The sequence below is a fragment of the Manis javanica genome, chromosome 1 (assembly GCF_040802235.1).
Source record: "Manis javanica isolate MJ-LG chromosome 1, MJ_LKY, whole genome shotgun sequence".
Classification (NCBI taxonomy): Eukaryota; Metazoa; Chordata; class Mammalia; order Pholidota; family Manidae; genus Manis; species Manis javanica.
In genome coordinates this window covers 104,844,846-104,857,717 of record NC_133156.1, presented here as the reverse complement: position 1 = coordinate 104,857,717, position 12,872 = coordinate 104,844,846, and the positions used below count along the sequence as shown (strand labels likewise).

At 36.4% G+C, this 12,872-nt stretch overlaps 1 protein-coding gene across 1 annotated transcript in view; it reads right to left on the bottom strand.

Moving 5' to 3' along the window:
• DEPDC1B (DEP domain containing 1B) overlaps positions 1-12,872 on the bottom strand; it is a 103,135-nt gene that overhangs the window by 33,998 nt on the left and 56,265 nt on the right. Inside the window, exon 7 of the mRNA XM_037022284.2 lies at positions 9,077-9,217. Coding sequence (XP_036878179.1) covers positions 9,077-9,217 — 141 coding nt within the window. The remainder of the gene's footprint in view (positions 1-9,076; positions 9,218-12,872) is intronic.

Sequence of the window (12,872 nt, the reverse complement as noted above, 5' to 3'; positions counted from 1 at the left end):
ACCATGGAGGGCACACAGAACCACTTTCTTGAGAGTACAAAATGAAAGCCAGGCGATAACTATTGTGAGCTTCCCTCTCATAAACTGAAAACATAATGTAGTTTATCCCATAAATATAGTCTCAAACCACTTCAAAATGCTGATTCCATGACACCTAAGGATGAGAAACCAAATATAACTCTATAACATACAAGCCACAGAGAAAAGGTATTTTTATCTTAGTATAAAGAATGAGTCATGTGTTTTTTTATTCAAGTATGAAGGACAAATATAAGCATCCTTCACAATTAACTATTATTACTAGCAGTATTTGAGCAACATTAACTTTACAAGAGGCCTTCAATTCATCCAATCCTCACAATCATCTTACTATGTAGGTAGGTAGAGATGAGATTTAGGTTTTTTTACTTCAAAAATGTTTTACAACTAAAATTAAGAAATATATTTTACATCACAATACATATGCATATACATAGGTATTTAACTGAAAACAGAAAGTTCATAAAAATACCTACATTTATATATACAATGCATTCTGATATTTTGGACACTATTACATGTCCGGATTTTTTTAATGCTGTTCTACTACATGGAATTCACATCCAACACACAGTTTCTAAAACAGTGGCTTGGGGACTACTACGTCTGAGCTCAGGCTCTCATACAACAAACATTCAGGAATACACAGCCAGAAGTCAGACAGATACTCTGGTCTTGAATTCAGGAGATAGATCTTGGACAAATATAAGGTTTGAGAATCAACATAAGGGTGATCCACGAGAAGTGGTATGTATGGAAAAATAACCAAAGTTTGATGCATCTACAATACTTAAGTCCTTCTTGATTTCCAGTTCCAATGATGATATTTTTAAAATCTGTTCAAATGCCAAAGCAGGACTCACTTTTAGTGCTGTCTTTGAATCTTAGAGTGCTATGTACTGCTTTCCTTGGTTCAAACGTATATAGGAGCACTTAGATTCTCAAAAAATAGTTTGATCTGGGCTTTTGGTTCCTATTCCTAATTTCTTTCTCATTGCTGACCATTACCTAATATATTGTTTTCTTTCTTCCAATAAAAGCTTACTGACAAAAATATGCTACAGGATTTAGGAAAAAATATTACAAAGGAACTTAGCTTGAAAATACACATGAAGGTCTACAACTGAGTTCATGAGATATCTTCAACAGGTACTTTTGAAATCTTCAAGATCATATACTATTTCTGATTTTAAAGAGCTTCTTGGGATTTTTTTAGGTTCTTTATTAAGAATTCCTGAAGGACATTAGCATTCTACCTCATTTTATAATCAGAGAGTTTCAATGTTATAACTATTTTACTCTTTGGATTCACTTTGGAAGTAAAAGAGTAACTTTTTTGTATTTCATCATTTCTATAATCTCAACATCTTCATAAAAATGCTGAATCTTCCTTCCCTTGAAAAAATGACAAGGGTCTTCTATAGACCCAGAAATAACTTGCTTCTTGCATTTCAGAATATCAGAGTGCTTATAGCAACTATAAGTAGTATAAATCAATCACAAGTAGTTTTACATTAAAAAATTTCCATTATTTGGGGGAAGAAATGGTTTAGAGAGCAACACATTCTATCTTAATTATGCTTTGTTCCAGTTTTTTGTATTTTTCAAAACAACAAAAAAAAAGAGGCTTAGGAAAATTAGTATTGCCCATTGCTTTAAGTTTCATGTTTTCATATCTTTAAGTACAACAGGCATTACTGCCACTTATCAGTGAGAAAACTGGAGCTCAGAAAGGCAGAGTAATCTATTAAAGTGGGTACAACCACATCAACAAACTAAGTTACCTGAGCCTGATGATGTTCCCATTAGTAAAATAAAAATAAAATAATGAAAAGATAATAAATAATGCACAAAGTAATTTAAGCAATTCATCTGTGAATATTTTTTCAATCAGGGAAACTTCATTATTTAGCTGAATTGAGGAAAGGTAAGTGAGAAATAACTTAATATTCAAATAAACCTGATTCCTCCTTATGATAGGAACAAATAAAATCATAATCAGTAGAAATGTATACTGTTCTATATTATTAAAAGGCAGGTGACCCTTCAGCCATGATGATCACAGGACAGGTTCAGAACCATTCAGTGCTTTGTGTGACACCTACCTGTAAGATAAATTTTAGCAGAAATAAGCAGGCGAAGAGGCAACAAAGGGCCAGGTAGTTTATTTGAATGCCACTTGCAGGTGATGTTCCACGGTCTGGGTACTACAGGCTGAGGAAGTCACACCCAGTCAGGGAGGTGGGGGCTTATAAGGGATTAGGAGGGGGAGGAGTGGGCAAGCTATCCTAGGGGGTGTGGAGAGGTATGATTGGCTAAAGGTGACATAACAGACAACTAGAAACTTTTTTTCCTTCCAAGAGGGAGGAGGCTGACATCTGGGTCTTAGCTGGCACATCAGAAGGATGGAATTCAGGAAGAGCTGTCCCCTTTCCATGTAAGACATGGACCTTGGGGTCTGGTCTGTTCTCCCCCTATGGCATCTCTCTGTTCTGTTTGTATATCCTTGTTTTTCCTTCCTCCAGCCTAACACTACCTTTGTCACCCTCCTTCCCATTCCCCAGTGATCACACAGATTTCTATTTTCAAATCATTATTAGGAACACAAATTTTCACTTTCACAAAGTAGACCTGATTATTCCAATAACATATGCAATGTTAACAATAAGCTAGTCCTTTCACGAGATTCAAAATAGAAGCAAACCATACAGACATTTGAGAGAACCTGACGTTCCCAGAAAAGCCAATGGACCATGTCTGTTCAGCCAGAGACCACGAGATTCAAGGCTTTCAAACCACCAAAGGAATTTAAAAAATATGTCACAATTCCATTTTCACTGAGGAGAGGTAGAAAAAGGAAAAGGTTTATATTAAGCCAAAAGAATTCAGACTGCACATCAGTTGGCAAGAACTCCCTGCCTACAGAAAGACACAGCAAGAGGGACCATTTCTCTGGAGACTCTTAGGGAAGAAACAAACCAGTCACTTTTGTGGCCTGCTTAACAGCAGACACAGATTCACCCATGCACGACATGACGCCCTGTCCTATATGAAGAGTCCGGAAGAGTATTTTTACAACTTCCTTTCCTTTTATGCTTACAAAGTCCTTCACCCACCAACATCAGATAAATAACAACTGTATTTTTATTTTTTATTATTTTTTTCTTTTTATTTATTTATTTTGGTATCATTGATATACACTTACATGAACAACATTGTGGTTACTAGATTGCCCCATTATCAAGTCCCCACCACATACCCCATGACAGTCACTGTCTATCAGTGTAGACAACGGTATTGTTTGATTTGCATTTTTTACATTTAATTCTCCAATCCAGTTGGACCTTATCCTGCTGAATGGTATGAGAAAGGCCCTAAATTTTTCCCAAATTTCTGACAGTTATCTTCGGATTACTGTCGTGCTTATAAAAAGCTTAGATATTGAGCTATAGTTAGGGAATACCTAGGCATTTCCTGAAATGTCCATCTTTATGTAGTATCTAACTCTACTTTATTCCAAGCAGCTTGACACAAGGATAGTATTATATCTGGAAGTGATCCAACATCCTTACCTCAGCCCACCTGCATCCTCAGAAGCTCCAGCCATAAGCCCTGGGCCCTGAGAGCAGAGAGCTCCACCAGCAAGAACTGTGGACCAACATGGGCAAGAACTCTGTCTAGTCAAGCACACCACTTATGCACCCTCTCAAAAAAAAGAACTGTTTTCTCTTAAGACTGACCACAGGATAAGGACCCCAAGATAACCTGAAGAACCGAAGGGCAGAGAAGTTAAAGGCAGACACGGAACATGGTTCCAGAGGACTCCAAGAAGCCATGGGACAAAAGAACAAAGAATGGAAAACCTAACCTTATGGATATTCATAGGTTTCAAAACACAGGAGGGGATCTCGACCTATTGAGATGGATGATCAGTGTATAATCATTCTAGTGAATTTCAGCGCTATTTCCTAAACATTTGGAAGGAAAGAGCAAAGAGCTACTATCTCAGTCCTCAACCTACTAGCAATTAAACCAGGAGATGCAAGCTCACTGGCGCAGAGGACAGCTATCAAGTAAATGAGCAGTGACCTTGGCGTCAGAGTCAGAGGGCAGTGGGGAGCTCCAGAGACCTGGCAAACTGCTCCTGAAACGCTGCCTCTAGTGAGGCTTCTCCCTACATAGCAGCAGTTTGTGCAGCTAAAAATCCAGGACCAGAACTGCCAGATCTTCCCATTCTTCCATTCACAAATTCACAAACTTAGGTGAATTTCCTGTTTCTTAAAATTTGGCAATTAAATTTTCTATTTAAAACACACAGGTCAAGCCAGATGTAGTCCACAGATCACCAGTGTGGGTCCTCGGGTGATAACATACAATCCATAAGTCACCCAGTTTTCCAGAACACTCTTCCCTGCTCCTATGCCCTTTTGGGCTTCCCATCTGCCTCCCCTCTTCCTCAATATGCCATATTATTGCAAGTTATGCAACTCAGTGGATTCCAGGGCAGGTGTGGAAAGTGAGTAAAGGAAGCTATACTACCTCAATCACTCCACTTAGGAGTTAGCCAAACTCTGATCTTAATATAAGGAATTACTTTTTTCAAAATGACGACTAATTACTATGGACAGTTATGTTGCTAGGTCAGAGAGCCGAGCCAAGTAAAATCTTTTTTTTTTTTAATTGTAGGTAGAATTAGTCTTACATCTCCGAAAGTGTCTTTTATTTTTCTTTGAGAATTCTTATGTGTTGTTTCATGTATCAATAATGACTATCTGTTCTCCAGGTTACAGCTTTGGCATCAGGCTAGCATTATTTTATGCTAGAAGCAAAGGAATAAACCTCAAAAGAAATTCATTAGCTAAAATAAAAATCATTCCCATTGAAAATGCTGTAGAATTTTTAGCTTCTACAGAAAGTAGACTGATTACCTACATTAAAATATTTTCCCTGATGGCATCTTATTCCAATCAAAGTAAATCAGAAGACTCCTTCAACCCTACCAGAAACTATGAATCAAGAAACTATGTATCTAGTTGTGCGAATCTAAGTTTGATGCCTTTTCCTACAGACTCTAACAGAATTGGTACATTACATAATCTTTGTTAATCATATAAACAGGTTATTGTCTTCCATAACCTAGAAGACTTTCTTCTTTCACTACATAAGGATGTAATAATTCTCCATTCTAATCATCCTCTTCCACGTGAACCCCTCTATAGATAATATTTTAGAGGATGGCTGTCTCTGACATCAATTTGGAAATAACCAGCTTTAACACGTAGCTGAGATCAAAATGAACAACTGAGGTACAACACACCAGTAATATCATAAATATAACTGTTCAAATTGCAACTGTTTTTTTTAAACGTTCTAAGTTCTTTTGTTTCCAAATCAGATAATTTTCCAATAGAACATTATGAAAATGGAAAATGAGAAGAAAATCTCAGAAGCAATTTTAAATCAAGTCTTTAGAATTATTCTTTTTCTAATACCATAAGAGCAGCTAAGTGGCTATAAAGAGAATCTACCAACATCATACTTAACAGCGAGAAGCTGAAAGCTTTTCCTCTAAGATCAGGAACAAGAAAAGGATGCCCACTCTCCCTGCTTTTATTCAACATAGTACTGGAAATCCTAGCCACAGCAATCAGACAGCACAAAGAAATAAAAGGCAACCAGATTGGTAAGGAAGAAGTCAAACTGTCACTGTTTGCAGATGACATGGTAGTGTACATAAAAAACCCTACAGAATCCACTCCAAAACTACTAGAACTAATAACTCAATCCAGCAAAGTTGCAGGATTCAAAATTAATAAACAGAAATCTGTTGCATTTCTATACACTAATGATGAACTAACAGAAAGGGAAATCAGGAAAACAATTCCATTCACAATTGCATCAAAAAGAGTAAAGTACCTAGGAATAAACCTAACCAAGGAAGTGAAAGACCTATACCCTGAAAACTACAAGACACTCTTAAGAGAAAGTGAAAAGGACATTAATAATGGAAATTCATCCCATGCTCTTGGGTAGGAAGAATTAATATTGTCAAAATAGCCATTCTGCCTAAAGCAATCTATAAATTCAATGCAATGCCTATCAAAATACCAACAGCATTCTTCAATGAACCGAAACAAATAGTTCTAAAATTCATATGGAACCACAAAAGACCCTGAATAGCCAAAGTAATCCTGAGAAGGAAGAATAGAGCAGGGGGGATCTCACTTCCAAAATTTAAGCTCTACTATAAAGCCACAGAAATCAAGACAATTTGGTACTGGCACAAGAACAGACCCATAGACCAGTGGAACAGAATAGAAAGTCCAGATATTAACCCAAGCATATATGGTCAATTAACATATGATAAAGGAACCATGGATATACAATGGGGAAATGACAGCCTATTCAACAGCTGGTGTTGGCAAAACTGGACAGCTACATGTAAGAGAATGAAACTGGATTACTATCTAACTCCATACACAAAAGTAAACTCAAAATGGATCAAAGACCTGAATGTAAGTCATGAAACCATAAGACTCTTAGAAGAAAACATAGGCAAAACTCTCTGGAATATAAACATGAGCAATTTATTTCTGAATGCATTTCCTCTGGCAAGGGAAACAAAAGCAAAAATGAACAAGTGGGACTATATCAAACTAAAAAGCTTCTGTACAGCAAAGGACACCATCCGTAGAACAAAAAGGCATTCTACAATATGGGAGAATATATTCATAAATGACATATCTGATATGGGGTTGACATCTAAAATATATAAAGAGCTCAAGCATCTCAATAAACAAAAAGCAAATAAGCCAATTAAAAAATGGGCTGAGTATCTGAACAGATACTTCTCCAAAGAAGAAATTCAGATGGCCAACAGGCACATGAAAAGATGCTCCAAATTGCTAATCATCAGAGAAATGCAAATTAAAACCACAATGAGATATCACCTCACACCAGTTAGGATGGCCAACATCCAAAAGACAAACAACAATAAATGCTGGCGAGGATGCAGAGAAAGGGGAACCCTCCTACACTGCTGGTGGGAATGTAAATTCTCCATTGTATATCCATGGTTCCTTTATCGTATTTTAATTGAGCATATATGCTTGGGTTAATATCTGGACTTTTACATTGTGGAAAGCAGTGTGGAGGTTTCACAAAAAAATTAAAATAGAAATACCATTTGACCCAGGAATTCCACTCCTAGGAATTTACCCTAAGAATGCAGGAGCCCAGTTTGAAAAAGACATATGCACCCCTATGTTTATCACAGCACAAGAAATGGAAGCAACCTAAGTGTTCATCAGTAGATCAGTGGATATAGATGTGATACATATACACAGTAGAATATTATTCAGCCACAAGAAGAAAACAAATCCTACCATTTGCAATAACATGGATGGAGCTAGAGGGTATTATGCTCAGTGAAATAAGACAGGCAGACAAAGACAAGTACCAAATGATTTTACTCATCTGTGGAGTATAAGAACAAAGAAAAAAACTGAAGGAACAAAACAGCAGCAGACTCACAGAACCCAAGAATGGACTAACAGTTGCCAAAGGGAAAGGGACTTGGGAGGATGGGCGGGAAGGAAGGGATAAGGGGTATAAGGGGCATTACAATTAGCATACATAATGTGGAGGGGGGGCATGGGGAAGGCTGTACAACACAGAGAAGACAAGTAATGACTCTATAGCATCTTTCTATGCTGAGGGACAGTGACTGTAATGGGGTGGGGCGGGGACTTGATGATGGGGGGAATCTAGTAACCACAATGTTGCTCATGTATGGTAAATGATACCAAAATTTAAAAAAAGAGAGAATATACTCGATTAACCTATACATATATTAAACAACAGCAAATACTCATCATTAGGCATTCTGCTCACAGTACATAAGCCCCCAATTAGGCATTCTGCTCACAGTACATAAGCCCCCAATCCTCCTTGGTTGAAAGCAACGTACCAAGAAGACCCAGTGGTCTCCCATACCAGAAGTTTAGACCGAATCCCTGAATCCATTCCCAATACTAGTCTCTCTGAAGACAAACTCACTCTTAGTTACATGACTTATAATTGTTGAATTTTGTTTCTTATTACCAGAAAACCTACAAAATCTTAAAATTTAAAGTATTGTGCTATGAGCTCGGGTCAATTATGCCCATATCACTGACACTGTGTCTTGTTAGGGTACTATGGCCGCTTCCGTACTTTCCAAGAACTAAGATAGAAAGAAGAAAGGGAACAGAAGGGAAAGGAAGGGAAGAGGAGGGAAAGATTGTTAGACTCCACAATACTCAAAAACAAAAGTATGCAAATTCCTACAAATTTACATAACAGAATATGATACCCACACAATGATTTGTGCATTAAAGCAAACCTTTTGGAAAGAAAACATATTACTTATTGAACAATCACAATAGCAACAGAACTCTGATTCCCAAGAAGAAAAGAAAATATCAAAGACCTATGGCAATCATGTTGATTTTTTCCTTTTTCCTGAGTTTCTTTGACAGTGTAAATTGTTAAGTATAAATCTATATGAGGAATAGCAACAAGTTTAGGAATGATAAAGTTACTATATTTATTTTACATGTCACAAATAACAAACAGTCCTACTAAAAGCTGTCCCTTGTATAAAGAGAAATTTTTATTTCTAAGTGAAAACACTTCTCCGATACTTGACTGTTTGTGGAGTCATATCCAGAGAAGTAGCTTTACTTGTGAACAGTAAATGTCAAAATTACATTTTCTCTACCAATAATAATATACTTTTTTTCTGCAAAAATGACGTACAGCATATTATTTGTTCTTAAGAAATATAAACTATTGGTCTTGGCTCTGAGTTTCATTATAGAGTTTAACCATTTTCTTTTTCCTACTTAATAGAGCAGGACTCCAACTTGTCAGGTACCCCACTTGTTTTATTTCAAAAACATTATGCAGATTTGGCTATTGGAAATCTCAACAGAGTGAAAAATGAAATGATTCAGTACCAATAATGCAGGTATATGCTCATCATATTCCAACTTACCTAATACACTGACAAAGGCATCAAAAAGATGAAATGTAAGCAGAGGCTCTTTCAAATGACCATAGTAATCTGCTATAGTTTTAAAGACATCTTTTTCAAATCCTAAGTACATAGGCTGCTTCAAATCTGAACAATTAGGCCCTAATGAAAAAGAGAAAGAGAGAAAGAAAGAAAAACATTAGTGGGGCAATCACCTTTAAGTATTAATTAGTATCTGTGTATATGTGAGGTAGGTAGCTCCTCAAAATCAAAAAAATTTTCATGGGGAAAATTTACATTATATAAATTGACATTACACATTTTGCTAACACAAATATGCTTTATATCTAAATTGAAATCTATTATGCAACAATGAGGAAAATCACTGGCTTCCATTTCTCCCACCCTTTCTTATATGTCCTTCTAAAAAGACACTTTTATTAAATGTAGACAATGATAATTTTCTTTGAAATAGTCAAATTTTTCCTAGTTTTGCACAGTTGACCAAGATAATAATTAGCTTACATATGTAATAGATAAATTATAAAGCAATTTTTAAAGCTTTTCATTATTTTATTATTGTTATAAAATTACAGAATCAGAGTAGTTTCTGTGTATAACTGAACTATTTCAGACTAATAAGAATTTATACATTTCTTAATTTATACTTTTCTGAAAAAAAGGGGATTTTTACATTGTGTCCTGTAATTGATTCAGATTATTTAACCTCTCCATGTGTTCCTTAACCAACCATCAAAAGATAGTTTATCAAGTGGTGCATACTGCAAAGCTGGAGATACTGTAAGAAGCCTGGAACAACCCCGGTCCCAGCCATCACCTACACCGGCAGCAAGGCAAAGGTCCATTCGTATCTGGGACCAAAGATGAACAAGAAACGCTTAGTTCTCTACAGAGCTGGCAGCAAATGCCCCTGATAGCCCATACATAGACCATAGCTTTGCACCGCCAAGTCGAGACGAACTGGAGCCACCATGCCTTGAGAGAAATGGCAAGCAGTCCCACAGGAGCAGTGAAGACAGCCTTCCCTGTTTCCATTACAGCAGGGAAGAAAGGAGTGCAACTGCCCTGGCAGTCACGGGCCGGAGGAACACAGACTAACAGCTGCATCCAGACAGACTTCCCCTCAGGAGAACGAAAGATGAAGCCAGTAAGAACTGAAAGGAAATTCTTTCTACAGAATTACTGTAACTAAAGAGAAAAGATCAAACTAAAGAGGGCAGCTAAGCATTCTGGGACTTCACATTTCAGGGCCACTGGTACATTGTGAAAACAGCTTTTTGTTGGTCTCCTTAAAACTCTTATCTTTTAATATTCTGTACATGTCTTTAAAAAAACTTAATTCAATTGACTAAAATAATGAAAATTATGAAAGATCTATATGAGTGGTACCACATTAACCTACCAGCAAACACAGCCACCATTTTTGCTTGCTTCTTCCTCTGAAATACCCCTAGCTTATCCCAAATGAAATAATTAGTTTGATATGTCTCAGCAAGCAGTGCACATTACCTTGATTTACTCCCTCCCAACTGTAAGTATGCAGTTGATTCTAAGTAGTTGTACTCTTCTGTGAACATTTCATAATTCTTGTTAAAAATATACAAAAACAACAAAAGGTTTCCCTAAAAATACCAGTGCATAGTGAGCCCTATGACAGAAGGCCACATTTCTAAGATCTTTTGTTTCTTAATCATCTTGAACTTCAGAATATTTTTTTTAATCTAGTTTTTTATAAATGTTATTCCTGACAGATTTTGGAAAAGAATTATTTATATCATTTTTTACTGAATTCTTGCTGCCATCTACATGCACAAAGAAGAAAAACACAGGTAACCTGGTTTTGTATTTATTGAGCATTGGTCCATCTTCTGTGGCCCACCATGAGGCTGGCCAACAATGAAAGCACAGGCCTAAGTGCATATGGTCTACAGAAAGTGCAGATGGACCTACGGGAAAAATATGAGCAGTAAATGTACAGAAGAGGAGGCAAGAGACCTTCAAAATATCATATAATCAGCCTATGTTGTCTACTGTCTATTAGATTATTGTAATGGGAATCTAGGCTCACTAAGGATAAGAAAGGTAAGACCAGGTAAAGATTTTGATAGACTCAAAGTAAATTTTGGGACCAATGAGAATCTGGAAAAATTGAAAGGCCACCTTTTCTTCTTTGATACATAAATAAGTATCTATATGGATATACCAAACATCCATAAAACACTACGCTTGATACATGTGAGAAATACCTCGGTTGCCAAGAATTTCTACCTGATATTACACCACCACACACATGGAGAACACTCCCAAGTTGCAAGTCCTTCCTCTCCATTGATAAGCAACTCCAGTTATTCTAACCTTTCTGCAGAAGTTTCTGGCTTTTGTATACATCTTACTGAGGAAGAATTATATCTTCACTACATTTTGATAACTGAAAAATCAACATCATAACCACACCTTAATAGACACTTTACAATACATTATAACCTCTATTTATTGTACTGGCTACTGTTCATTCACAGCTGATCAACTTCCAAATCGTTGGTTTGCCAGGAATTAGGAAATGGGTAATGTGACTCCCCATTTATACCTTCAATCTCATCATTGCCAACTCTGGCCAAAGATATCATTTAAATTTAATTTAGTTCAAATAGTTGAGCAGGAAGAATAAAAAGCACTCTCCAAGCCAATGCCACACTACTCTAGATCTTAGAGGTTCCAAAATATTAACCAAAACCAATGAAAAATGTAATAGTTAAGTACTTTAGGCTTCACACAAACTAATACTGCTATTCACAATCAGGAGATAGTATATAATCATTTTTCCTACAGTAAGCTGAACCATTAGTTTCATTCTATAATCAAACAAAACCAATTCCAGCTAAGTAAATAATTCAAGGCATACTACTTCAAAAATTTACATACCTATTTCTGTACATGCTAGTCCTACCCAAAAGGGAAGAAAGCAATTAGCTTTCTAAGGTGATCTAGGAGGCTAAAAGGCCCTACAGACCAAATATTACCATTATCAGTCAGCCAAAGTAACTAGAATTACACTCATTAAAATCACTTGTTTTGGTTAAACCATTAACCATTAGAAGCCCTTCTTTGAGTTAAGCCTTCTCTTTGGGTTAAGCCTTCTGAAAATCCCACCAAAAATGGGAGTGTTAGTGAGATACTATAATACATTTCTTTACAGTGTCTATGATATCCAATGAAGTATACAGCACATGCCTATGAAATGGATGGCATATGTCTATGAAAATAGAAGGAGCCACCATGGTCCAGGCCCCCTCATCTTACATCCAAATTATTGAAAGTCTTTCTTGTTTCTCTACATGCAGGTTCTTCTCCTTCCAAACCATCCTCACATAATCTTCTAAACTATTTCTTTCCCACTTAACCTACTGCCCTATAAAAAGCCAATAGTAGCCAGGATCTACTGAGCAAACTGATGATATAAATACAGGGCATACTTAGGAATACATGTTTTTAGAAATAAAAACACAGGTTTTAGGAATAAAAACCTATAAACTGTTAACAGGCAACTATCTGTTACAATATTACATTTAATATTGCTAATCTTTCTTTTCTGTGATGAAGCAGTCAGAAGAAGTAGTGTGGACTTTATCTTAGTTTGATTATATCCACTAGACATTGGAAGCACAAAATCCCTTTAAAAATGTTCTGTAACTCAGCCCTTTCACCAAGCCACACATGTATCACTAAAAGCACAGTAGTTACAAAACAATTAACTGCCAAGTTTCACAGGTGTCAGATCTATGTTCAGGCCATTGAG